This window comes from Podarcis muralis, chromosome 4 (genome assembly GCF_964188315.1).
Source record: "Podarcis muralis chromosome 4, rPodMur119.hap1.1, whole genome shotgun sequence".
Taxonomy (NCBI): domain Eukaryota; kingdom Metazoa; phylum Chordata; class Lepidosauria; order Squamata; family Lacertidae; genus Podarcis; species Podarcis muralis.
In genome coordinates, this window is record NC_135658.1 from 3,747,017 (window position 1) to 3,773,869 (window position 26,853).

Here is a 26,853-nt window from a genome sequence, read left to right on the forward strand (position 1 = left end):
CTTTTCTCCTCCTGCTTCACTGCCAACTTGAGGCATAGCCTGGAATGGCATTTGGATGCCCACAGGGCAGTCAGTGCTTTGAGGAACATGGCAAGATTTTGAGGCCAATTTCCACCTCTGTCTGTCATCCTGGACCCTCCAAAGGGCTCTTAAACTCAGCCTTCAAGAGGAGCAGTGGAAGGAGTTGGGGATGTTTAGCCTGGAGAAGAAGAGATTGAACTACTGGGATGATAGCCATCTTCAAGCATCTTCAAGTACCGTATTTTTCGCTCCATAAGACGCACTTTTATCCTCCTAAAAAGTAAGGGGGAATGTCTGTGCGTCTTATGGAGCGAATGCGTGGTCGATCGCTGGCTCCCTTTCCGGCCTCTTGCCCAGGCCTCCATTTTTTAATGTTCTGCAAAGAGGCTGTTTGTTTCCCCAGCGACATGTGACTGGCTGATTAGATTATCTGTCTGGAAACTGTAGAAAGGGCTCCCTTTCCTTTCCTAAGGAAGCTGCAGAACTGTGAGTTGAACCCCATAAAAAACAGGATTTTTTTCCCTTTGCAAAAGAAGCCGCACAACTGTGAGCTGATCTGCAAAAAAATGGGGCTTTCCCACTTTCCTCCTCTAAAAACTGGGTGCGTCTTATGGTCAGGTGCATCTTATGGAGCGAAAAATACGGTATCTTTTGTGTGGAAGATGGAGCCAGCTTGTTTTCTGCTGCTCCAGAGGGTGGGACCCAAAGGAACGGATTCCAGTGTCAAGAAAGGAGATCCTGACGAACCCTTAGGATGAACGGATGGCAAGAGCTGTTCCCTAGCAGAGCGGACTCTCTGGAAAGGTGGCAGAGTCCCCTTCAGTGGTTTTTAAAGAGAGGTTGCATGGCCACATGTCAGGGATCCTTCCTTTTCATTACTAAGAATGCATATTTTGGCTCCAAGACTAGATTAGAGCATATACTTATCCTTGCATATATTTGTTTTTCGAATAAATGTGCAACTAATTGCTCCCTTTTTGAATCCCACTGTGCCACCTTCCATCAAACATTAAAAGCTTCCCTAAACAGGGCTGCCTTCAGATGTCTAAAGTCTGGTAGTTGTTTATCTCTTTGACATCTGGTGGGAGGGAGTTCCACAGGGCGGGCGCCACCACCGAGAAGGCCCTCTGCCTGGTTCCCTGTAACTTGGCCTCTCGCAGCGGTTCTATTAACATGCCCTAACAATATACCTGAAGGAGCATCTCCACCCCCATCATTCTACCTGGACACTGAGGTCCAGCTCCGAGGGCTTCTGGCGATTGCCTCGCTGCGAGAAGTGAGGTTGCAGGGAACCAGGTGGCGCCTGCCCTGTTGGGAAAATGGACTTTGGAAAATTGTCTTTAAAATGATATAGAACACGTTAACTACACACGGAAATGAAAAATGGGTCTGTATGGAATGATCCCATTACAGGGAACCAGGCAGAGGGCCTTCTCGGTAGCGGCACCCGCCCTGTGGAGCACCCTCCCCTCAGATGTCAAAGAGAACAACAACTACCAGACTTTTAGAAGACATCTGAAGGCAGCCCTCTTTAGGGAAGCTTTTAATGTTTGATGGATTACTGTATTTTAATATTCTGTTGGAAGCCGTATAAATAATATACAGGGTATAAATAATTAATTATTATTATTTTATAATAATGGGCGGGGTATAAAAAATATTATTATTATTAACAGGCCATGCAAACTGCTGGTCTGAATACTGTTTTGGGGAGGGGAGGGGGCATTACAAATGAGTTTATGGAACCAAGGGGCAGGTATCCCCCCCCACGTATGGGAACCACATGTGAAAGTAAAACAAACCTCCATCAGTAAGCTAGGAGGAACCACTGGCCAGCCCTAGTGGCCTGTTTGGAGAGAGACCCCAAAGCCATGTCAGAAGAAGCCCACCTCCTCCTTTCACGGTGGCCCAGCCAGAGAAGGGGATGACTGCCTTGAGAACTTTGTAACTCCATGATGCAGCTCACCCATATTATCGTATATTTCCGTCTATAGGACACCCCCTTGGATAAGACCCCCCTATTTGGGGGGACTCAATTTTAGGGAAATGAGGGGAGATGGCTAAAGTTGTTGAGCCTCTCTCCCCAGTCAGGAAACACTCCCTAGATCATTTCCCACACGCAGCGGCATCGGGAGAAGTTGCGCTCCTGGAAGCGCAACCACCTCTGATGTCGCCGTGCAGGAACTGATCCAGGGAGCACCCACCATGCGGGGAATTTGCACTCCCGCCAATGAGCTGGCTGGTGGCGCACCGCTTCTCCACCCTCTCCATGCCACTATCCTTGTATTGGATGACCCCCGTTTTTTCATATGGTTTTTGGGTCAAAAACCCTTGTGCAATAGACGGCAAAATACGGTAAACCATGGAGAGGTGTCCCATGAGGGTGGGGTGGCCGGGGGGGGGGTGTCTGCCACGCTGCCCCCCACCTGCTAACTCCCTTTCCTCGTCTTCTTCCCCAACCACGCAGGCATCAACAAGTTCTGCCAAGACATCGTGGACATGATCTGCCGCTGCCCTCCCTGGTGCAGCCAGCTGGTCCTGTACTTCAAGGCCTGCTGGGTGGTCTTCACGCCAGGGCTCTTGCTGGTATGTTGACCCTCACCCTTCCGCTTGGGTGGGAGCCGGGCAGAGATTTTTTATCAGCTTCCTGCCACGGTTCATCTCGATTTAAATAACTGGATGGTGAAAGCCAAGCGTTCATTTTGATCATTTTGGCTTTCCTTTTCTGAACCTGGATTTTTGCAACCTGGACTGGACTCACAGAGTATTTGTTGTGGGGGAGGAAGGGAAAGGAGATTGTGAGCCACTTTGAGACTCCTTCGGGTAGTGAGAAAGCGGGATATCAAATCCAAACTCTTCTTCTTTTTCTTCTTTGGTATACAGTAGTACTTCTGGTTGTGAATGGGATCCATTCCGGAGGCCCATTCGCAACATGAAAAGAGCGCAACCTGAAGCACCGTATCTGCGCAGGTGCGTGGCGCGGTTTGGTGCTTGTGCGCATGTGCAAAGTGCAATCTAGCACTTGTGCACATGTGCGAGCAGCGAATCCCGGAATTAACCCTTTCTGGTACTTCCGGGTCGCCACGGGACGTAACCTGAAAGAATGTAACGTGAAGCAAACGTAACATGGGGGTATGACTGTAATGCCATTGTGATATTGGAAGACTTAGGGAGGGCAAATTTCTCCATTGTTTATAGGCCTTTCACGGCCATCACTGTGGTCTCTGACCTCATATCACCGGTCCTTTGGCTCCCAGTACGTTTCTGAGCACAATTCAAAGTATTGGTGCTGACCTTTAAAGCCCTAAATGGCCTTGGCCCAGTAGACCTGAAGGAGTGTCTCCACCCTCATCGTTCTGCCTGGACACTGAGGTCCAGCTCCAAGGGCCTTCTGGCAGTTCCCTCCCTGTGAGAAGTGAGCTTACAGGGAACCAGGCAGAGGGCCTTCTCAGTGGTGGCTCCCGCCCTGTGGAACGCCCTCCCACCAGATGTCAAAGAGATAAACAACTACCAGACTTTTAGAAGACATCTGAAGGCAGCCCTCTTTAGGGAAGCTTTTAATGTTTAATGCCGTATTGTTTTCAACACTCGATTGGGAGCTGCCCAGAGAGGCTGGGGAAACTCAGCCAGATGGGTGGGGTATGTATGTATGTATGTATGTATGTATGTATGTATGAATGAATGAATAAATAAATAATATTGCTTGCTGCTAGAATAGCAAGAAAACCATTCTGCTCCTTTCACACAGGGGGTGGGAAGGCTCACGCATGACGACTGCCCCATTCTGAAACTCCCAGAATCCTCCAACGATTGCTTGTGTTTCCTTCTCCCTCCCCACAGTTCATCCTCTTCTACATCTTCCTGGATCTGTCCAGCACGACTTTGCATTACGGCACTTACCAATATCCCCGTTGGGGAGAGGCCCTGGGCATCTGCATGGGGGTCGTGACCTGCATCCAGATCCCTCTCTGGGCAGCCATCGCCCTCTTCAAGGAGTCGGGGACCCTGGCAGATGTGAGTATGATTCAGAAGGCTGAATGGTGATGTGATATAGACACCTTCCAAGGCCTTGACGTGGAAGAGAGGGAGCAAGCTTGTTTTCTGCTGCTTCGGAAGGGAGGCCCCAAACCGAGGGATTCCAAGGCGTTTCTGACTTAAGAATCAGGAAGAGCTTTCTGACAGTAGCAGCTATTCGACAGCCTCCCCTTGGGAGTTTGTGGACTGCTTTTAGGCTTTTAGACACAGGTTGGGCGGCCTTCTGTCGTGGATGCTTGAGCTGAGATTTCTGAATTGCAGGGGGTTGGATTAGAGCAGCCTTTCTCAACCTGCGGGTCCCCAGATGTTGTTGAACTACAACTCCCATCACCCCTAGCTAGCAAGGCCAGAGCTCAGGGATGATGGGAGTTTTAATCCAACAACATCTGGGGACCGACAGGTTGAGAACCACTGGACTTGTCCAATTCTACAGTTCCTGCCCCTGGGCTGCGCAGAGGGCCTTAGGCAAGCTGGCCTGTCTTGCAGGGGTCACAGAGTTCAAAGGGACCCCCAGGGTCATCTGATGTCACCTGATTTTGACTGGTGACGTTTTGACCTTTAAAGCCCTATGCGGCTTAGGACCCACGTACCTACGGGACCGCCTCTCCTGGTCTGCCCCGCGGAGGACCTTAAAGTCCACAAATGACGTTTTGGAGGTCCCAGGTCGCAAGGTGGTTAGATTGGTCTCAACTAGGGCCAGGGCCTTTTCAGTACTGGCCCCGACTTGGTGGAACACTCTGTCACAAGAGACTAGGGCCCTGCAGGACTTGACGTCTTTCCGCAGGGCCTGCAAGACAGAGCTGTTCCGCCTGGCCTTTGGTTTGGACTCAGTCTGACCCTTATGTTTTCCCTCTCCTTACGGTTTTGATCTATGGGCTACTTTTAAAATGAGACTGCATTTTAAATTGCATTTTAACCTGCATTTTAAATTGGTCTTTTCCCCCTATTATGTTTTTACTGTAATTTTACTGTTGTTAGCCGTGGGGAGGGCGGGGTATAAATATAATAATAATAATAATAATAATAATAATAATAATAATAATAATAATAATTTTGTTTATATCCCGCCCTCCCCACCCAAAGCCGGGCTCAGAGTGGCTAGCAACAATAAAAGTAACACAGCATTCTAAAATTATTATTATTATTATTACTATTATTATTATTATTAATGGAGCACTTTAAACAGTCAAGACGATAAACGGCAGGTACAGTGGTGCCTCGCAAGACGAAAAGAATCCGTTCCGCGATTCTCTTCGTCTTGCGGTTTTTTCGTCTTGCGAAGCAAGCCCATTAGCGGCTTAGCGGCTTAGCGCTATTAGCGGCTTAGCGGGCTTAGCGGATCAGCTGATAAGCGGCTTAGCGGATCAGCTGACAAGCGGCTTAGCGGCTGGGGAAAAGGGGGGGGGGGGAGGGAAAAAACCCTGCAGGAACTTGCAAGACATTTTTGTCTTGCGAAGCAAGCCCATAGGAAATTCGTTTTGCGAAGCACTTCCAAAACGGAAAACCCTTTCGTCTAGCGGGTTTTCCGTCTTGCGAGGCATTCGTCTTGTGGGGCACCACTGTAATGTCTCAAAGCCAGCTTAGGCAGCAGGCAAATGACTATAGGGAGCTACCTTTTACCGTGACCAGCCATTGATCCATCTGCGCAGACACTTCCCTCTGGGAGCTGCTGGATGAAGACTGTAAGATCAGGCCAATGGCTCCTCTAGTCCAGGATCCTGTTCTCACAGTGGCCAACCAGGTGGCCTTAATGGGAAAACAAAAATCAGGATCTGAGCATGAGCCCTCCCCCCCCCCCCGTGGTATTCAGAAGCAGAGTGTGGCCACTGTGGCCACCGACTGCCCTCTCCTCATTCATGAATTCATCCAATCCTTTTTTAAAAACCATCCAAGCTGGTGGCCATTGCTGCCTCATGTGGCAGGGAGTTCCATAGTTCAAGCACGCTCTTTGCTCTGCAGGAAGAAGGACCTACTTTTTAATCTTTCCCGAACCTTCCAATTCCAGCTCCCATTATCCCCGACTGCCAGCCTATGGCTGATGGGGGTTGTAATCCAATGACTGGAGGGGGGCACCAGGTTGGTGATCCCTGACTCACACGGAGTGGCAGCAGCCCTCCAGGGTTCCATAGGAGGGTCTTCCCAACCCTACCAGGGGGATGTTGGGGGGCTGAACACGCAGAGCTCCTGTAGTCCTGAGCCCTCGTGCTTCTTTTAATTTAGGATGCAAGGTTGGAGGTTCAAAGCTGAACTCAGAAGCTCATAGCTTTTTTCTCTGCCGTTGTCCCAGCGTTTCAGGAAAGCCATCCGCCCTCTGAACTCCTGGCGCACTGCCAGCAGCCGGGATGCGTCTCACGAGATCATCGATGTCCCCTACACGGTGAACCTGACGGACAACGACTTCACGGGGGGCTGGCAGTCGCCGCACAGCGACGAAGCATCGATCTGTGGGTGAACAGGGCCGCGGTTCTCCGCCTTCGCCAACAGCAACCGCCCATCTTGGCTTCCTTGGAGACGTCCCCACCATGGCAATGGGGATGCCCTGCTGCTGTTTGCCAAGGAGAGCCTGAGTCGGGGGCCAAACTCTTCGTTGCAAGGCCTGCCTAGGGCTTCAGAACTCATTTCCCTACGTAACAGGGAGGTGGCCAAGGGCTGGCAGGACTCTTCCAGACCCTGCTGTGGCAACGTCAGTGCCATCTGCCAGCCCTGCTGGGCTCACGAACGTGGCAGGCTATTGCTGTCTCCAAGAGCTCCTCCAACTCAAGGGATGGCTTGCCAAGGAGGTGCCACTCGCTCGAGAGGCCAGGTCCCAGCCAGTTTTTCTGGACTGGCAAAGCGTTCCTCTCTCTCTCATTTGCACACCTGACTCTCCAGCCAGGAAGAAAACAAGCAGGACATTGTCTACTGATCTGCTGCAGAGCAGCAGGAGAACTCTGGGCTGCTTCCTCTGTGTTCCTTGTGCCCCATCCGGGTCATTCTTCCTTGCTCCCTCTTCCCTCCTCTCGCCCCCATTGCTGACGTGGCCCAAGCAGATGGCCAGTGGAGGGCTGGGTTTCGACCAGGTGTCTGTCTGTCTCTTTTTAGACACCCAAGTTTGGCAGAGTCCCTGCTAGGTGCCAAGTGCAAAGCCAACGAAGTAACCGAGCTCAAGCCGGTGTAGGGAAGGACCCGATCCCCTGGATAAGGACTGGCTCTCCTATGGGATGTGGGCTCAACCTGCATCAGCACTGACCAATGGCAATGCTGCCTGGGGCAGATGGGAGCTGGAGGGGTCCCCAATTCCCTAGCCCTGCCCTGATATTAATGCTCTGGAAGGTGCAGGCAGTTGGGTCTCTCCACCCTTGAGCCCCTTCCCCTGCCATTGCTCCTCCTGAAAGATGCCAGTTCAGGATTCCCTTGCCCACAGTCTCTGCACTCCATTGCTATGTTGTATTCCTGTTTCTCTCTCTTCAGATCTGCGGGTGCCAATGTCGGGACGGGTAGGGAGGGGGTTCTAACTGTGTGGGGCTTTGGTTGGCGGAAGTGTGGGGCAGGGCATTGGGAGGGAAAGGTTTGGAAGATGCAACCCCTGTGAAGACCAGGTGTGGAAGCAGAGCTCCCCCCCCCCACCCTTCCAGGGGAAACTGAAGATTTCCCCCTAAATAAATGGTTTGATCTCTTCCAAGTGCCTTGGTGCAGTTGAATTCTTTCTCTCTCCCTTGGGAACTGAGCCAAAGGCAGCCCAGGGTGCAAACACATAATCCACAACTCAGTGTGTGTGCATAAATGGTTATTGCAATGCTATAGCAAAGGGCTGACCCTGAAGACAGTGAGGAAATGTCTGCTGATGTAGAATTTGGTGGCTAGGCTGCTCCCCGGGGCAAGGCGGGTTGAGCATGGGACGCCAACCCTGGCCTGTCTGCCCTGGCTACCAATCTGTTTCCGGGCCCAATTCAAAGCTCAGGGCCACAATGCCTCAAGGACTGCCTCTCCCCACATGATCTGACCCAGATCCTGCGCTCATCCTCTGAGGCCCTTCTTGGTGCTCCTCCCTCCCCTCCGATGGCAAGAGCTGTCCGGCAGGGGAACAGACTTCCTTGGAGATGACCATCTGACAGGGATCCTTCTTCAGCTGTGAGCCGCCAAGTCCTTCTCAGGGAAAAGGTGGGGTATAAATGAATGTAAAAATAATAATTCCTGCATTGCAGGGGGTTGCATTTGATGTCCCTTGTGGTCCCTTCCAACTCTAGGAAACTGCCCCTCAGGCTCTTCCTCTCAGCCAAGGCCGTGTTGCAATGCCGCCCAAAGCAAACCCTTCCTTCTTGCCCAACCGCCACTTCCTGCCTGCCCCCTCCCTCTGCCAAAGGCACCGACGCCACACAGCCGCCTTAAAATAATCTACATGCTTTTATTGGATTGAAAACAGTTTTATGAAATGGCCTTTAAATAAGATCAAGACTTGGCAGGTGCAGAGCAGGGTGGCCTGGCGCTGGGGGGAACGGGACGCTCTCCTGGTGCCCATCGCTGCCCAGGGCAGAAGCTGGCAGCCAGACAGGACCTCATGGAGGAAGATGATGATGTGAAGGCTGCTTTCCTTGGTGCTCGTCGTGCCTCCTCTGGTGTGTGGCAAGGGTAGAAGGGAGCACCACGATCCTTCTGGGTTCTCAAGCTGGCCTGGGCCTCTGGTCTCCATGGCCTTGGATGGTGGAACTTGGGGGGTTCCTCACCAGACCCGGACATTGTCAAGCTGGCAGAGCAAAGCCTGGACGGCACAGGTGCTCGGAGATGGAGGAGAAGCAACAGCAGGAAGCTCAAAGCGGTGCCAGCTTGGCCATCAAGTCTCTGAGTTTTCCCCAAAGCCCTTCCTCTGTCCTTGCAAGGCATGCAGGCAGGGCTCTGGAGGGGAGGCTGCTGTCGGGGAAAAGGACCTGCGTCTGCCACGGAAGGAGGCCACCAGCGGCCCAAACCTGTCCACCTTTGCTCCAAAGTGCAAAAACAAAACAAAACAGAACCTGCGAGAGGGAATGGGAGGCAGCTCTCTCGCACGCACATCCCCACAAGAGCCGCCAGCTCCCAGACTGCAACCAGGAGGGCAGGGGGGTCTCCTTCGCTTGGCGACACGCAGCCGGAGGCAGGCCAGCTCCGGCCTCCCTGCGTCCCACGTGCATAGGGCAAGACCTGGTTGTAGCAGGGACGTCCCGGGGCAGACAGCAACTCCAAAGGTAGAGTTGTGGGGCAGCTCTTGCAGAAGGCTTCTAGGCTCAGCGAAGCCTCCTGCTCATTTGTGAGCCAGAAAGCAGACACAAGAAGGCCCCCCAGCTCCTGCAGGGACCTCCCCCCAAAGCCAAGCACCACTTGCAGGAAAGACAAGGCCTCTTTCCACTGGAGGGGAGGTGTGGGGAGAAGGAAAGCCCCTGCTGCTCTGGGGCCAAGTGGCCGCTTTGTGGTCTCCTGCCCACAGAGCTGGGCGCCGAACGTGCCCCTTTTTGTCTGTAACAAACAGTTGATGTTAACAAAGGGATCTAAAAAATGGGCGTTTGCAGGCCGATTGGAGTTCATCTCCCTCTCTTTCCCCACTCCTCCCAGCAGCCCTGGCCTGCCCTCTTCCTGCCCCTTCTTTGCTTCACTTGAGGCAAAGGGGCTAGTCCCTAAAGTAAACCCACATATGGGGGGGGGGGTGGGACAAGCAAGGCGAGCACCACCCCGCCCTCCCCAGCAACAGCCCCCTTGCAAAATCCTCTCCCTCCCTGTGGAGTGGGCCACTGAGCCTCCTTGGGGCTGCTGTGGTGCGCAGGGGAAGCAGCAAACAAAGGGGGGGGCGGGATGAAGGGATCCAGTGTCGCACGGTGTGGCGGTGGCGAGAGGGCTAGGAGGGAGAGCTCGTCTGAAGCCATGCGCAGCCAAAAGCAAGGGACCCCCCACCACCACCTCCGGCGCGAGGAAGGCGGCCAGGCCGACGTCACAAAATAAATAGGGGCTTTCCACCTGCAGCTCCTCCGCCCGGAGGGCAGAGGGATCCTGGGGGAGGAGGAGGAGGGAGGAGGAGAGGTGGGCGGGTGCTCTTGCCCCCCCCCCCTCCTCAAGGTGCTCCCCCTCCCCTCGCCTCCTGCTCCGTCCCAGTGTGGCTGTTTGGCTGGGGGGTTCCCTCCTTGCTAACCCCCCCCCCGGCCCAGACTTATTTCTTGGGCTTCTTGAAGATCTTCAGGGGGAACTTCTTCTTCCCCTGCCCCGAGGAGTCGGTCTCTTCCCCCGTGGAGCCGCTGTCTTCCTCCCCGCCAGCCGCGTTCTTCTTGGAGGCCAGGTGGGGGATGCGGCTGTTGCCGGCTTTGCCCTGGCTGTTGAGCCGGGGGTCGGAGGTGGGGGAGGGCGTGTCGGGCTCGGTGGAGCTGGGGCTGTGGGAGCGGGAGGAGTCGGAGTGGGCCTGGCGGGAGGGGGGCCCTGCCCCGGCCGCGTGGCTGATCTCCCCCAGGCTGGACGACTTCTCCAGGCCGTGGTTCAGCATCACGGCCTTCTTCATGAGGATGGGGCTCTCGGGGAAGGGCTCTGGCAGAGAGGAAGGCTCCGCCGGCCGGTTGCCGTAGCCGCAGGCGGCCGCCACTGCCGCTTCCTCCGACTTGTTGAGCAGCGCTGGCCGGGCAGACAGCCGGGGGGCCGAGCTGGACGTGCGCTGGCTGTTGCTCAGGTGAGGGATGGAGGAATCCGAGTCAGAGTGCGATAAATCTCTGGGGGTGGGGGAGAGAGAGACAAGGAAAAAAAGCAGGGCGTGAGGAACCCGGATTTTAAAATGTGTGACCGCGCACTCTCTCCAGATTGGTGCATGCTCTGGTTTTCTCCTACTTGGACTACTGCAATGCGCTCTACGTGGGGCTACCTTTGAAGGTGACCCGGAAACTACAATAAATCCAGAATGGGGCAGCCAGACTGGTGGGGACTAGGAACGGCCGCTGGAACCATAGAACACCGGTCCTAAAGGATCTACATTGGCTTCCAGAACAATTCAGTGTTGGTGCTGACCTTTCAAGCCCTAAACAGCCTTGGCCCAGTATATCTGAAGGAGTGTTTCCACCCCCATCGTTCAGCCCAGATACTGAGTTCCAGCTGCGAATGCCTTCTGGCAGTTCTCTCCCTGTGAGAAGTGAGGTTACAGAGAACCAGGCAGAGGGCCTTCTCGGTAGTGGCTCCCTCCCTGTGGCACACCCTCGCTTCAGATGTCAAGGAGATAAACTGACTTTTAGAAGACATCTGAAAGCAGCCCTGTTTAGGGAAGTTTTCAATGTTTGATGCCTTAATATGTTTTTGTACGTGTTGGAGGCTGCCCAGAGTGGCTGGGGTTAATAATAATAATAATAATTACTGATGTCGAAAACACACACACACACCAACACAGGCAGGGTTAAGAACATCAGAAGAGCACACTGGATCAGGCGAATGGCCCGCCTAATCTAGCGTCCTGTTTCCACAGTGGCTGACCATTATAGGGAAGCTGCAAGCAGGATTCAAACCCAATAACCCTCTTAAAGCAATTTAACTCTGCGCAGCGGGCAGAAGTGGAGGCAAACCAAACAAAAGCACACTCTGCATCACAGGACGGCCCAAGTCAGGCAGGGAGGCGGCTGGCCGGTTAGTTGTGTTAGCGTCCTTTTTCCCCCCTGGCCAGAACCACCAGGCGAGGGGGGCCAATGACACGTCAAACCAGGCGGTGCAGGCCTCAAGACGGCAGCCCAGGGCACCCATGCTTCTGCCGGGGGAAGGAGGTAGGAAGTGGGGTTAGGAAGGCAGGCCGGGCCCCGGAGGGGAAGCCAAGAGGGCAAGCACCACTCCCGGAGGAAGCCGCACAATACCCATAGCTCTCGGCCCTGCAGCGCGTCCCAGAGGTGACGTCGGGAGGGGGCAGGTTGGGCAGGGCGTCCACCTGGAGGATGTAGGAGGAGGTGGTGTGGTGGTAAAGGATGGGCAGGCCGTGGCAGGCGGAGGCGGAGGAGGGCGAGTGGCCCGCGGAGGAGGAGGAAGGAGGAGACGGCGGCGAGGAGGAGGAGGAAGAAGAAGATGGAGAGCAGGCGGCCGCACTTCCGCCGTGGATGTCGGACGCGAAGGGCTGGCTGCCGCTCAAGCTGGGCATCCGGCGCAGAGTGACCCTGCCGGGCAGGTAGTGGACCAGCGGCCCCGATTCACCCTGGCCAGAGGCCTGGTGACTCTCTACCAACCTCTGCGATCCCAAGGAGTGCTGCTGGTCGACGAGGCGCTGACGGACGCCGCTGGACATGGAGGGCGCTAAACCGGGAGAGAGGAGGTAAAGAGACAGAGGATTAGGAGGGCGAGCGGCTCAAGGGAGACAGGAGAGGCTGCTGGCTGTCGGCTTTCACACCCTGTCCCTGCCCACCACCAGTCGCTCCCTGGGGAAATGAAGGAGCTCCCCACTCGCCCTGAGCCCCCAGTAAATGGCTGTGGCAGCTCCTCCTTGCAGCGCCTTTTGTTTTGCTCGTTTTGTAAGAGTTACACGCTGCTCGACTGGAAGGAGAAAGCTCAAGGCGACGTAGGGGGAAAATAAAAACCATGAAATCATCTGTAAGAAAAAACCGAGTGCAGCAACCTAAGACTTAAAATAAGTTAAAGTGGAAATAGAGTAAAACTTGCAGCAGCTTTCTACATGTTTCAGCTGGGTTGTCTAAGCCAAAGAGTGCAGGGAAGGCATCTGACGGATGTCAATAAAAGGTTCATAAGTGTATAGGTGGCGTCGCACCAAAATACCGCACAAATGTGGAATGGGGTTGACATGGCACCCTAAGAGGAGCAGTTTTGTCGATCAAAGCAGTCGAGAGGCATCTACGGGGTCGCCTAAGTTGCTTGCTGCCCTATAGAGGGCCTTCGCAATCTTCTTTGGGGGATTCTCATAAGCATCTCCCTCCTCTTCCCCCTCCAGATTCTTTTCTCAAATGCAGCCCTAGTGACGGAGGAGAATCACCTACAGTGAGCAAAGGAGCCTGGCGGACTCGCGCCTGGGAATCTAGGACGAGGCCCCCGGACCTCCAAGGCTTCGCAGTGCCCAGGCACAACCTCCCGATGGGGCACCATGCGGGGCTGGCACAGAGGTGCCTTCTGGGTAGGCGCCGTTCCAGGGGTGGAGGGTGCCTGGGCACTGGAGGGGCATGCAAAGAAAGCAGCAACGTCAGAGGGGTTAAGAGGCGCATGGAGCAGGAAGCTGATGAGCAAGGGGGGCCCTGCTGGGATCTGAAGAACCAGGAAGCAGCTGAAGTGATTCCTGAACTGCAGGGGGTTGGACTAGATGACCCCTGGGCTTCCCTCAAACTCTACAATTCTAATATTGCAGAGGCTCCGGGGGGGGGGGCGATGAATCTTTGCCCACAGAAGCTAGGGGAGGGGGCAGGTTGCTCTGCCCCCTCCCCCTGCCTCACGGTCTAGGACCCTCATACCTACGGGACCGCCTCTCCCGGTATGCCCCACGGAGAGCCTCAAGGTCCATATATAGCAACACCCTAGTGGTCCCGGGCCCTAAGGAAGTTAGATTGGCTTCAACCAGAGCCAGGGCCTTTTCAGCCCTGGCTCCGGCCTGGTGGAACGTTCTGTCTCAAGAGACCAGGGCCCTGCAGGATCTGATTTCTTTCCGCAGGGCCTGTAAGACAAGAGTTGTTCCGCCTGGCATTCGGCTTGGAATCAATCTGATTCCTTCCCCCTCTTCTTTTTTCCTTTCTCCTCCTGTGATAGAAATCCCATTTGGGGACTTCCCTGGCTTTTTTTCTGGCCCATGTAGGACCAGTCTGGAAAGTTAGCCTTGGTGAAGACTTGACGTTTTCATCCCCCCAAAAGCTTTTGATTTGAGTTTTCATTGAAATGAGGCTGCATTTTAACATTTCAATGTTGTATTTTAATCTTGTTTTCAAGTTGCATTTCAATCAATTCGTTTTTATATCGGGTGCAGGTTTCAGCCTGGGAGGTCTTTTGAAATGCAAGAACCTAAGAAGAACCTGCTAGATCAGGCCAAGGGCCCATTTGTCCAGCCTCCTCTTCTCACAATGACCAAGCAGGTGCCCATTATGGGAAACCCGCAAGCAGGAACTGAGCACCAGGGACCTCTCCCCTCCTGCATTTTCCAGCAGCTGGGATCCAGAAGCATCGCTGCCTCTGACTGTGGACAGGAACATTCAGGGCCCAGAGTCCAGGTGACCCCCGAGTCCCTCCTGCCCTGCTTTCCTCCCTGCCTGGGGGTGATTCTGGGTCCCAGCAGGCCCTGCCCCCAGGGAAGGTGTTAGTAAAGATGCCAGCATTGGGGTGTTGTTGTTTTTTGTGTGCGCTTTTTTGGCTGGAGATGAAGGAAGAAAGGATGAGGTGAGAATTAGCTTCTGTGCTCAGAGAGGCTGCTGGTGCTGCCGTTGTGTGAGCAGGAGGGCCCCTCCTTCCTGCCCTTTGCGTTTAGTTCAGAGGGTGAAAAGAGAACCCAAGATAATAATCCTCAAACCGGGGTATTTCCAGGACTGGTCCTCCGAGGAGAGGGATGAGCGGTCGCTGAACCTGTGCCCCAAGAGCAAGGCTGCGTCTGGCGTTAGCCAACCGGGAGGAGGGCAGGGAGGCCGGCGGGGGAGAGAGAAAGGAGGGGCGTCATTGGTGGGGAGAAACATCACACCTCGCGTTGGCATTTCTGAACGGCAAGCAAAGGACCCTGCCCTGCCCTCCGCCCCCCCCCAATCCCGCCAAACCTAGACCACTGCCCTGCGCCCCATTGTTGGAGTTGGGATAGATGACCTGTTGGGGTCCCATTCCCACCCTGTGGCTCTGTGCCCACTCACCACCCCCAGGCTTGCCTTCCCCACGTCTGCCCCCAGCTGACACCCCCAGCAACCGCTCTCTCCTCACCTTCCCTGCCTAGGGGGAGCAGGTTCCAGTCTATTCTATGGGATTCCCGAATTGCCAGGGGGTGGGCTGGATGACCCTCGGGGTCCCTTGAAGCACAGCAGCAAATTCCCACCCACCCCACACTCCTCCCAGTATTGGGGAAGTGCAGGGCAGAGGCAAGCCAGGCGCTCCTGCCTTAGGCCACTGTGAGTCAGGGGTGCTTCAGGAGAGCAAAACGCTGGTGTGCAAACCTCTGCTCAGAAGCTCCTGAGCCCCAGACTGCAGGTGGCTGGATGAGCTTGGGGAACGCTCTGCGCATGTTCAAAGGAACAGCATCCTTGAGCTGAGCCTTACCAAGCCCCGCTTGATTCCAGGCGTGTTGAAGCTGCACGATGGGAGCCGGTGCCGTTCTGTAGCCCCAGGCTACGCTCTCCTCCTCCTCCCCCCCCCCACCGCCCCGCTTTAAGGCAGAGGTGGGGAGGGCAGGACCCCCAGCTCTTAAAGCACACAGGCGCACCAGATGCGGGGGCCACTTCCCACTTCCCTCCATGTAGAATTTGCTTCCTGTTTCAGAAAGGCGATATGGGGGGGGGCCCTCTGGTCCAGAGGTTCCCAAAGTGGGGGTGGGGCAGGGGGCTCACCAGGGAAAGGGAGCGCTAAGGGGGTGGCAGGGGGGCAACGAAGGCGCAAATCACTATCGTGAAAAGCTGGCACCCCCGGATCTAGCCCATCCATTTTGTTGAATCAACTGAACGAAATAGTTTTAACTGGGCTGCAAATAATTGTGCAATTCACGGTTACCACCTTCAATTTTACCATGCGATTATCTTCCTTAGGGGTTGTGCAAACTGCTATTCCAAATAATGCTTTTATACCGGGCGGGATGGGTGGCACTGGGGACAAGTTGATGGAACAGAGAGAGGGGGAGGGGGCTATTGGGTTGCTGTTTTTATTTCAATTATATATTTTGTGATTTTATATTTTGATTTTGTTCTGTGAACCCCCCGAGACCTCCAGGTATAGGGTGGTAATAAATAACAACAACAACAACAGAGGAAAAGCTTTGGGAATCTCTGTACCAGGAGGACTGTGTGAAAGTGGACCATCCCCTTGCTGGCGTTTCTCAAACCTGGGTCTCCAGCTGCTGTTGGACTACAACTCCCATCATCCGTGACCCCAGAGGTCCTGCTAGCAAAGTATGATGGGCGTTGTAGTCCAACAGGCAACTGGAGACCCAAGTTTGAGAATCACTGCTAGCCTAAAGTCCTCTAACAGGTGAGGGCTCCCTGCTTTCCATTGCTGTGAAGCCCCTTGTCCGTCCCCCCTCCCCGCTCCCCAGGGAGACCTACACTGCATGGACATGGGGGATACGATTTCCTCATCCAGGTCGTCCACATCGTCGGTCATGATGAAGTGCGAGGTGTTTGGCCGCGTGCAGCTTCCCATCCACGAGGGGTCGATGTTGAGGACGGACACCAGGGTGTGGATGCCCGGGTTGACCACGATCTGGAAGCCGCAGAGCATCTCTATCTGCTGCCAGCGGTGGAGCCGCTCCCGCAGGGCCGCCGTCACCTCGCTCAGGGCTTGCCTGCAGGGTGGAGAAGGGAACGAGCTTCTATGAAAATGACGCACCAGTGGTATTTGACCTCTACTAAGTTATCTAAAATGTATTGAACAAATTCAAATACCTGCTGGAAGTGTAAAGAAAAGGAAGGTACCTTTTACCATATGTGGTGGCCATGTAAGATAACAGAGTCATTTTGGGAAATGGTGTATAATGAGTTGGAAAAAAATGTTTTAAACTTTTGTTAAAAACCCAGAAGTGTTTCTATTAGGAATCATAGGTGTGAAGATCCCAATAGATCAGAAAATACTTTTCATGTACGTGACAACAGCTGCACAGATGTTATTAGCCCAAAGATGGAAAGAAGAAACAATCCCAACTAGGGAAGAATTGGCAAGCCAAGCTGCTGGACTACGCCGAAAGGGCAAAACTAACCAGGAATCAAGAAGACAAGGACTTTAAAAAAGAATGGGGGAAATTTATAATTTACCTAGGAGACCATTGTAAACAAATTAAAACTTTAGCTCGACTATAAGACCCACTTGTAATGTAATGAAAATTATAGACAATTTTGGGAATATGAAAATTATGGAGAATGGGCTGATATGTAGTTGTAAATATTGGTACAAGGACCCATGTAGGGGATGGAGGGAAGTCTGGAGATTCAGAGAATAGTTATTTAAACAATTTTGTTATAAATGTGTACTTGTGAAAACAAATATTACGGGAAAAAAGAAAGGAAATGAAACAAGCAGGGCTGGAGGGCCTGAAGTGCCTTGCAGGGGGTTGGTCTGGATGGCCTCTGGGGTGCCCCCAACTCTACAGTTCCATGAACCCCAGCAGAGCTGAGTGGCCGAGTGTCTGCTTGGCATGCAACAGGCCCCAGATTCCATCTCTGGCAGCATCTCCAGACAAAAAGTGGCAAAGCAGAGGGCGATGCGCCTGCACCACAGAACATCTTTAGCCTGCGGAGTGGCCTTGCCCAAGTCCCTCTGGAGGCCCGCTCCCAACCCTGAGCGGATGGGCGGCTAGGCCCTTCCTCCTTTGCAAAGCGCTCTTGCTTCCGCAGAACAGAATGGGGGGGGGGGGTCATCTGCCTCCCGCACAGCTGAAGGCTCCCGGCTTCTGGCCTCCAAACCTGCGCAGCAGCTTCATAGGATGTGGGTCTTGCGGAGGGGGCAGAGCGGACAGAAGCTGCCCACACACACACACACAGCAAACTCACTTGGCCGTCAGGATTTTATGATCCACGTCGTCCAGGGACGAGCTGTGGGCAACGTGGAATGTCCCAAAGAGAGTGTTGCGCTTCTTCTTTATCTTTTCGGCCTGGAAAAGGGCATAAAGCAGAGGAACGTAACTGAAAAGGTGACGTCTATTCAAACTTTTCAGCTCCTGAGTCTCAGCTGCCAGCCCCTAAGGGACCCAGAGGGCGAGGCTAGGAAAGGAAGACACAGCCCACACCCTTCTGTCACAGGGTGCTGAGAGGCCTGTGGATTCTGTCTCCCACCTCCACGAGCCTCACTGAAGCGTAAGAGTTTGGCTCCTGGATCAAGACAATGGTCTGTTCTCACGGTGGCCAACCAGGTGGCCTAAAGCGAAGCCTGCAAGCAGGATTCAAACACAAGAGCCCTCTCCCCTCCTGTGGTTCCCAGAAACCGGCCTTCAGAAGCATCGCTGCCTCCAACTGTGGAAGCAGAGCACAGACATCAGGGCTAGCAGCCCTCAAAAGCCCTCCATGAATTTGTCTAATCCTCTTTTAAAGCCATCAAGACCATCCTGTGGCAGGGAGTTCCATGGTTTAATTCTGTGCTGTGTGAAGAACTACTTTATTTTCTCTGTCCTGAATCATCCAGCATCCAGCATCACTGCATGTCCTCAAGTTCTAGTGCTATGAGAGAGAAACTTTCCTCTATCCACTTCCTCCATGCGGTACACAATTTCACAAGTTCCTATCATGTTGACTTTTCTCTAAATGAAAAGCCCCAGACGCGGTGGCAGCCTTTCCTTGTAGGAGAGTTGCTCCACCCCCAGGATCATTCTGGGTGCCCTTTCCCGAACCTCCTCCAATTCTACATACCCTCTTTGAGGCGAGGCGACCAGAACCCCATAGTTTAGCCATGCGCTGCGCGAAGAAGTCCTCCCTCTCGACTGGGCCTCCTTGCTCCTTCTTCCCTGCCCCTCACTCACCCCTTCCTTGGCCAGGAGCAGCTGCTTCTCGGCGTTCTGCTTCTTGATGTTGTAGTACTGCACCTCCACCTCGTGGGTCAGCTGAAGCCACTTCTGCAAGGCCTCTGGGACGGCCCAGCTGCTGTGCGACTCCAGCTCCTTCTCCGCGTTCTTGAGCGCCATGCGCACCTGCAGGGAGCGGGGAACAACAGCAGCTGCTCTAGTACTTTGGCAGGCAGGTAAAGGGGTCCCGGGGGCACGAGATCTCCTTGGGAAGGCCTCAGCCACGGTCAACAACAAGACGCACCAGCCCCGCCTGACAAGCCCCCACCCACTCTGGTCCCTCTGGGCCAAGGGGGGCGGGTTTCCTCTGCTTACTGCCAAACTGGTTCTGAGCATCCTGGTGAGTGGTCTCCCTTCCCACCCTATCAAGGGGGCCTGGAATCGGGGTGCTGCAGCTCCTGCCCCTTTGCGTGCCCTTGAGAGTGGAAACGCCAACTGATCAGACGCCCGTGGGGAGCCAGGGAGCAGGATCTGAGCACAAGAGCCCTCACAAGAGCCCTGTGGCTTTCAGCAACAGGCATTCATGAACATCTGCAGAGCCCCGGGTGTCCAGGCACCCACAAAATTTCCAACGAGGGGTCTGGGCCCCCTCAATATTCTGCAGCCGGGTGGGCTCTCCCGCTGCAACAGCCGGCTCCACCAGAGCCTGTCACAGCAGCAGGAGGCCCTGTTGCAGGTCCCACCAGGCTGCTGGGAGCAGCCCTGGCATGCTCTCCAAAAGGCCTGGCGGGGGCTGCTGAGGCTGCAACAGGCTCCATCGGGCTCTTCCGCTGCAGTAGCGGGCCTTTAGGAAGGTGTGCCAGGGCTCCTCCCAGGCGCGCCTGAGAAGCCTTACTCTCTTTAGCTGTGGAGGCAGAGCATCCTGGCTAATAGTCATCCGTGGCCCCTGTTAGAATTTCTGCTCCATGATTGCAGTCATGGGATGGTTGTCTATCACATGACGGTATATTTTTTCACTCCACAGAGTGGGAAGTGAAGGAGACAGGATGTTTGTGTTACTGTGTTCCGTGAAGTGGGACTATTGTCCTTGTTCTTTTTCTCTTTGCTGTCTGATGCTAGAGAGAGAGGGAGCCATGTTGCAGTGCTCCGTGTGTGTTTATATGTAAATAAAGTAGATTAGCCAAAATGCTGAGTTGCTGAGGTCTGGCACGCGCATCCTGCGCAAACTCTGTGCATCCCTAAGTGTGCCGGTGTCTGTTGGCATCGGTCGCTGTGATGTTTGGGCAGAAGAAAGCTTTTGAAGCTCCCGAACGAAAGTCCAGGAGGGAGAGAACATGCCAGTTGGGCATGTGTCTCTGCCAGCGTCCTACTTGAGTGTAGGCCAAGTTCCTGACAGCCCCCTCCTGCTCCGTGACTTTATCCTCTTTTATAAAACAATCCAAGTTGGTGGTTGTCACTGTCTGCTGTGGGAGGGAGTTCCACAGCTGAACTACATACTCTGCAAAGGACTTTCTTTGATCCGTCCTGAATCTTCCAATGCTCAGCTTCATCAGATGTCCACGAGTTCCAGTGTTGAGAGGGGAAACTCTTCTGCATCTACTTTCTCCCTGCTATGCATCATTTTACAAACTTCAATCATGTCACCTTTTAACCAAGAATCCCCAAACGCTGCAACCTTAGGAAGTTGCTCTATCCCCTCGGTCATTTTGGCTTCTCTTTTCTGCACCTTCTCCAATGAACCCATGAACGGGAAGATAACAGAGGAGGCCTGACGTTGACCCGAAGCCCACAAGCTTTCCTCCAACTTGGACCTCAAAACCTGTATGCCACTTCCAACCCTCCTGAGCCGCAGAGATTGGGCTAGAGAGGTTGTCTGTGCCAGTCTTGCTGCCCAAGGTCAAGCGGTCATGGGAAACAGGCCAAAGATACGACTGCCTTGAGGTTGGACGAGGCCTTCTGGGTTTTTTAGCCCAATTATATGGAGACAGGAATCATGTGCGTCATTTTAAAATTGGGATTGATGGGAGGAGAGAATCTGGCATATGGCTGCCACCTTTTTTTAAAGGCTGGCTTTGGGGGGCTCAGTTCCAAAGGGCAGCAGGTCAGGCAGAAACCTCCAGAGCCCAAAGAGAGTTCAAGCCCCCCAGGAGGAGCTGTCCACCTACCCGGCATGGGGGCTGCTCCCGGCCAGGGCGTACCTGCTCCAGCTCCTGCTCTGCATACTTCTGCCGGCTGAGCTCGTTCTCTGTCCCTTCCCGCAGCTCCCGGAGCCGGTGGGCCTCCTGCTTGGCGATGCTGATCTCGTCCTGCAGCCGCTTCTCCAAGGAGACCTTCTCCACCTCCACCGTGCGGTGCTCCTCCTGGGCCTTCTGGAGCCTGAACAGAGAGAGACAGAGCAGAAATGGGCCGTGAGACTGGCTGCCCACAGCGTGCTAGGGCTGGAAGTCTGGAGAGATGCAGTCACCTCCCCCAGGAGGAGATCAGGGGGACTGGCAAGAGTGGAGCGCAAGGAAGCAGGTCCTTGGAGGAGGAAGCTGTTTCAGATGCTCAGAGGGGAGCTGGATAGAAAGAGCACAGAGAGGGGTGTTGGGGGGGAGAAGGCACAAGGATGCTGACAGCAAGACTAAGGGCCAGGTCGCCCAGAAACAGGAGCGAGGTAGTGATACAGGCATGGCTTCACTTCCAACGCAGGAATTCTACCGCTCCTATTCATTTTGTTTTGGTGTCTAGCCTCCCAAAGCTCCAAGTAGATTAAGAAAAGGCAGGCAGGGTTGAAATATACATTCTTAAAAAAAAACCAGAAGCATTTGTGGCGCTGTGGGTTAAACCACAGAGCCTAGGACTTGCCGATCAGAAGGTCTGTGGTTCGAATCCCTGCGACGGGGTGAGCTCCCGTTGCTCGGTCCCTGCTTCTGCCAACCTAGCAGTTCGAAAGCACAGCAATGTGCAAGTAGATAAATAGGTACCGCTCCAGTGGGAAGGTAAACGGCGTTTCCGTGCGCTGCTCTGGTTCGCCAGAAGCAGCTTAGTCATGCTGGCCACATGACCCGGAAGCTGTACGCCGGCTCCCTCGGCCAATAAAGTGAGATGAGTGCCGCAACCCCAGAGTAGTCTGTGACTGGACCTAATGGTCAGGGGTCCCTTTACCTTTTATAGGCCAGGACATTAATAGGCAAGATGTTAAACTGTTTTTATATGCAACAACAGCGGCAAGAGTATTGTTAGCCCAGAAGTGGAAGCAAGAAGAAATTCCAACAAAAGAAGAACAGCAGACGAAATTAATGGACTATGCAGAACTGGACAAAATGACAGGAAGGATTCGAAACCTGCGGGACCAGAGATTTACAGAAGATTGGAAGAAGTAGTATATGAACTATCTGAAGAGCAATTGTAACCAACAAATTACGCTAGTAGGACTACAATAAGTTTTGTAAGGCGAAATATACAAAGTGTTACAAAGTAGAAAAAGATAGAGATATTGGCTATGAGTTTGAAATGTAATACTTATTTCCAAAAACAAGTTTCCAAAAACAAGTTTTTGTTTCCTGCAAGTTTTTGTTTCCTGCTTGGCAGGGGGTTGGACTCGATGGCCCTTGTGGTCTCTTCCAATTCTATGATTCTATGATTCTAAGAAATGCATACTAAGAGATAGACTGGGAAAAGATAAGAGATAATGGTTATAAGTTTGAAATGTAATAGGGAAAATAAGAAATGCATACTGAGAGACTAAATTGGAAAATTTTCAGACCAGACTGATGGAACTGAAAAATTGAATAAGAAGTAAAAGTATGTTTAATTGCTGTTGAAAATGCTATGTTAAAAAATTAATAAAAAATTATATTAAAAAGAAAGAAAGAAAAGGAAGGCAGGGAGGAAATGCAAGCTTAAAAGTCGATTAAAACCCCACCTGCAGCACCCCTCTGCCAACCATCAACCCCTCTGCTGGAAACCACAGGAGAGTTGCTCTTGTGCTTGAATCCCGCTTGCTGGTTTCCCACTGGGGCATCGGATTGGCCACTGTGAGAACAGGATGCCAGACTAGATGGGCCTCATCCGGCAGGCTCCTCTTCTTAAGTTCTTCACCAAACCTTGGCCCCCAGCCACGACTGATGGTGGTGCGCTTTCCAAGGCAGGGGACTTCCTGACTCTGGGGGAGCCGCCCAGCACACCTCCCTCTCACCCCACCCAGAGTGGAACCGATGCCTGGCAGGGATTGGTTTAGGCAGGGGGTTCTCAGCTAGTACCTGGGCACACCCTGGGGCTGGCGAGAAGGGAAAGGAACCTCTCCCAGGCACACAGGGCTGCTTTTTGTCAGCACTGTTTGTTTCCGAGGCTGCAAAATGCAGGACATGCGTATCTCAGTCTCCCACCCCAACCTGCAGTGACGCTGCAAACGAGACAACTGCGTCTGTATGGCAAGTGGACAAGCGAGGCTGAGAGAGGGCACCCACCCATAAATGCTTTTTGCAGGGCACCTACAACACCTATTCAGTGGCTGGTTCCCGTTTCCAGGAACTGGGTTTTGCCATCCTCTGAGACTGGACTTCAATCTGATCTGATGCTTTAATGGAGCCCTTGCGCTGTCCAAAACAAGGACCTTTGCCAAGAGAGGAAATGGAGACAATTGCATCAGCCTGTTCCAAGGAGAGTTGTGGGCTTTGAGCCATCCTGGGGTATGTGTGAAACGAGTTTACGTCACTGCACAGCATCCCAGGAGGATGGAAGGAGGAGCGGAAATCTTTGTCCTGGCTCTTAGGACCCAGACCACAAACTGCTCCCCCTCCCAGCCTTCCTCCAACAAAGGCATGCGCATTGCCTCGGAAAGATAACCTCTTTCTAAGATTCAGATCTAAGGACGGCCCACGATTACCCCATGGGATGTTGCAAAAGTAAGCCACAACCCTCAGGACTTTGCATCCCAAGATCTTAAAAAACTTCCTCTGCCCCCAATTCTACAAAGTTCACCAATGCCTGTTCCCTCGACACTGAAATCTGCAGGCTTCTACGCGTTCCACTGACTGCAGACATGCGTTCAAACCTTAAAAGTGAAAATCTTCAGTCTGCCTTTATCTATGCAGCTATATAGAACAAGAGCAATTGACACGAGCGTAATTCCCTGTAATTCCTCACTAGGAACCAATGAACCAAGTGCAGTCAGCTTTTCAAATTCCAGGGGACAACAATCAGTCTAACTCAGGCACCCCCAACCTTTGGGCCTCCAGATGTTTTGGACTACAATTCCCATCATCCCTGACCACTGGTCCTGTTAGCTAGGGATCATGGGAGTTGTAGGCCAAAACATCTGGAGGGCTGCAGGTTAGGGACGCCTGGTCTAACTGTTATGAAAACATGCTCCTGTTGGAGAGACGAAAGTTGCTTCCCTCCTAGGCTGCCACGAGGTGCAGGATTCTGCTCCAAGTATGTCCACATTTAGATATCAAGAGACACAAACTATGATGCATTAATTTGCATGTGTACAAACACTTCCTACGTTGCAAGATTCAGGACTGGCAAAAGAGAGTCCTTCGTGCAGAGCAGAGTTAAACTATGGAACTCCCTGCCACGGGAAGAGAGAGGAGGACTAAATCCTCTCCTCCTGGGCTGGCACTTCTGCTGTGATAATGTGGCAGGATGCATCTGATAAGGGTGCGGAGTCTCCCCAGGTCCTGCCCACGGGCTGTTCTCTGAAACGCAAAGGCAGGTATTGCGGCTGCCTGCCAGCCAGGTGTTTGCTTAGCAGAAAACAATGGGCCTGCAGGGCAGGACGTCCTGAGAGAAAGAGAGAGAAAGAGAGAGAGAGAGAAAGAGGGAGGGAGGGAGCCTCCTTGTCACCTGCTGAGGGTCTGTTCTGGAACACTACTGGCTGCCTCCCCTGTACGTTGCATTTCTGTCCCCATGCCAATGCATTTGCTTTTCAGGCTATGTTTTACTTTTAGGGTACGTTCAGTCGACTTTGGTTCAGCAATTTGTTTTGAGAATCAAAGGAGGCAGCCAAGGAAATTGAATAACATTTTCATGTATGCGACAAGGGCAGCAAGAATCTTAATAGCCCAAGGATGGAAGAATGAAAAAAATCGACCAAAGAACTGTGGCAAGAGAAACTGATGCGGAAACTATGCAGAATTGGCGAAATTGACATACAAACTGCGTGATAAGGACAACCATGACTTTAAAGAAGATTGGGAACCTTTTACAAAGTACTTAAAGAAACAACAAACTGAACTGGACTCCTTGGCAGGTTTTGAATAAAATACACAAATTTATTATTGGTAATATATAGAGAGATAGGTTAAGGATCTTTACAATTTTATAATATGCAGAGTTTAATATGTGCTGAGAAACCAGAGAGAGGAGCTGAGGGAAGTCTGAGGGGTGGGTTTCTGGTTTGGGGAGGGAAAAATAGGAGGAAGAAAATAAGGATGATGTGTTTTTGGTGAATTGTTATGTTGAAATTCTTAATAAAAAATTAGTAATAAAAAATACTAAAAAAGAGAGAGAGAGAATCAAAGGAGGAGGAAGACAAGCAGGCATAAAAGGCAACAGGGGGAAACCTATTCTCCTGGGAGATTCAACACCCGGTGACAAAACCAACGCATAAAGCAGAGAGCAAGGGAGAGGCTGCACTGAATTTTCGGGGGTTTCATCCCCCAAACGTGCATTGGTCAGCACTCTCTACCTGGAGTGCTGTGTTCAGTTCTGGGCGCCCCACTTTAAGGAGGATACTGACAAGCTGGAAGGCGTGCAGAGGAGAGCAAACGAAATGATCGAGGGTTTGGAAACGAAGCCTTATGAGGAATGGCTGAGGGAGTTGGGGATGTTTAGCCAGGAGAAGCGAAGACTGAGAGGTGAGATGATTGCCACCTTCAAAGATCTGAAGGGCTGCCTTCGAAGGTGGACCAAGCTCGTTTTCTGCTGCTCAGTGACAGATGGAATGCTCCAAAGGGGGCGATGAAAGGTTCAGGAAGGATAAAAGAAAGTTCTTCTTCATGCAGAACATAGTTCAACTATGGAACTTGCTGCCACCGGAGGCAGCAATGGCCATCAATTTGGAAGGCTTTAAAAGAGGATTAGACAAATTCATGGAGGAGGAAAGGGCTATCGAAGGCTACTAGCCACGACAGCTCTGCTCTGCCTCCGCAGTCAGAAGCAACAATGCTTCTGAATCCCAGAAGGGGAGAGGGATCTGGCGTTCGAATCCTGCTTGCAGGTTCCCCAAAAGAGGCACCCACTCGGCCACCGTGAGAACAGGATGCTGGACTTGATGGACCAATGGCCTGATGTTTGTCTTATGTTCGTAAGACAAAACTGCAAAGCCAGTCAGTAAGGGGCTCTGAAATTCAGCAGCAGATGGAATGCCCCAAGCTGAGTGAGAAGGAGATACTGGAGAATGCAGGTTTCCTCCAATTCACACCGATAAGAGAAAGGAAAGCAGGTCCAGTGCCGAGGGCCTTCTGGTGGTTCCCTCACTGTGAGATGCCAAGTTACAGGGAACCAGGCAGAGGGCCTTCTCAGTAGTGGTGCCCGCCCTGTGGAACGCCCTCCCTTCAGATGTCAAAGAGAACAACTACCAGACTTTTAGAAGACATCTGAAGGCAGCCCTGTTTAGGAAAGCTTTTAATGCTTAATAGACTATTGTATTTTAATATTCTGTTGAAAGCCGCCCAGAGTGGCTGGGGAAACCCAGACAGATGGGCAGGGTATAAATAATAAATTATTATAATATTATTATTATTTCTAAGAGCATCAAACTCAGCAAGGTTGGGTGGATGCTGGCGTGGAAGGAAGTGTCAGGAACCTCCCCGGAGCGCAACACAACACAAAGCAAGAATTCTGAGGAGGAAGCCAGTCCCCAGGAGGGCTGAGATCCACAGACTCCGAGGAGTGAGAGCAGTGGAATGTCCTCCCATGGCTTGGCTCCTGGGCTGCATTGCTCCTTTCTCCAAAGGCAAAGGCAATCTTCAAATCTCTGCAGGGCTGTCACAGGAAGATGGAGCAAGCTTGTTTTCAGCTGCTCCACAGGGAAGGGAACAAACCAAGGGATCCAAATGACAAGAAAGGACCAAAGAAACACGAGGAAGGACTTTCTTAGGGCAAGAGCTGTTCGACAGTGGAGCAGGCTCCCTCAGAAGGTGGTAGACTCTCCTTGGAGGTTTCTAAGCAAAGGCTGGATAGCCGCTTGTCGGGCGTCCTTGAGCACTGCAGAGGGTTGGGCTAGATGACCCCTTGGGGGTCACTTTGAT

At 52.8% G+C, this 26,853-nt stretch overlaps 2 protein-coding genes across 13 annotated transcripts in view; one reads left to right on the top strand and one right to left on the bottom strand.

The window, feature by feature from the left end:
- LOC114595153 (sodium-dependent proline transporter-like) overlaps positions 1–6,654 on the top strand; it is a 31,340-nt gene extending 24,686 nt beyond the window's left edge. Inside the window, exons 13-15 of one of the 4 annotated variants that reach the window (XR_013392484.1) lie at positions 2,489–2,607; positions 3,770–4,035; positions 6,344–6,484. Coding sequence is in view for 2 of the 4 variants with exons in the window: in XM_028725487.2 (XP_028581320.2) it covers positions 2,489–2,607; positions 3,862–4,035; positions 6,344–6,508 (458 nt within the window). In the remaining 2 variants the exon portion in view is untranslated. Of the gene's footprint in view, positions 1–2,488; positions 2,608–3,769; positions 4,036–6,276 lie in introns of all 4 variants that reach the window. The other 3 variants (XR_013392485.1, XM_077926805.1, XM_028725487.2) reach the window with 3 other exon arrangements.
- A 1,766-nt stretch (positions 6,655–8,420) lies between these two features.
- Positions 8,421–26,853, bottom strand: part of STIM1 (stromal interaction molecule 1) — a 103,683-nt gene continuing 85,250 nt past the window's right edge. For 6 of the 9 annotated variants that reach the window (XM_077926809.1, XM_077926810.1, XM_077926806.1 and 3 more), the window contains 7 exons: positions 20,779–20,989; positions 18,632–18,799; positions 17,670–17,770; positions 16,230–16,468; positions 14,507–14,584; positions 12,237–12,303; positions 8,421–10,754 (listed from right to left, as the gene is read on the bottom strand). In XM_077926809.1, coding sequence (XP_077782935.1) covers positions 10,208–10,754; positions 12,237–12,303; positions 14,507–14,584; positions 16,230–16,468; positions 17,670–17,770; positions 18,632–18,799; positions 20,779–20,989 — 1,411 coding nt within the window. In that variant the 3' untranslated portion in view covers positions 8,421–10,207. The remainder of the gene's footprint in view (positions 10,755–12,236; positions 12,304–14,506; positions 14,585–16,229; positions 16,469–17,669; positions 17,771–18,631; positions 18,800–20,778; positions 20,990–26,853) is intronic. The other 3 variants (XM_028725480.2, XM_028725481.2, XM_028725482.2) reach the window with 3 other exon arrangements.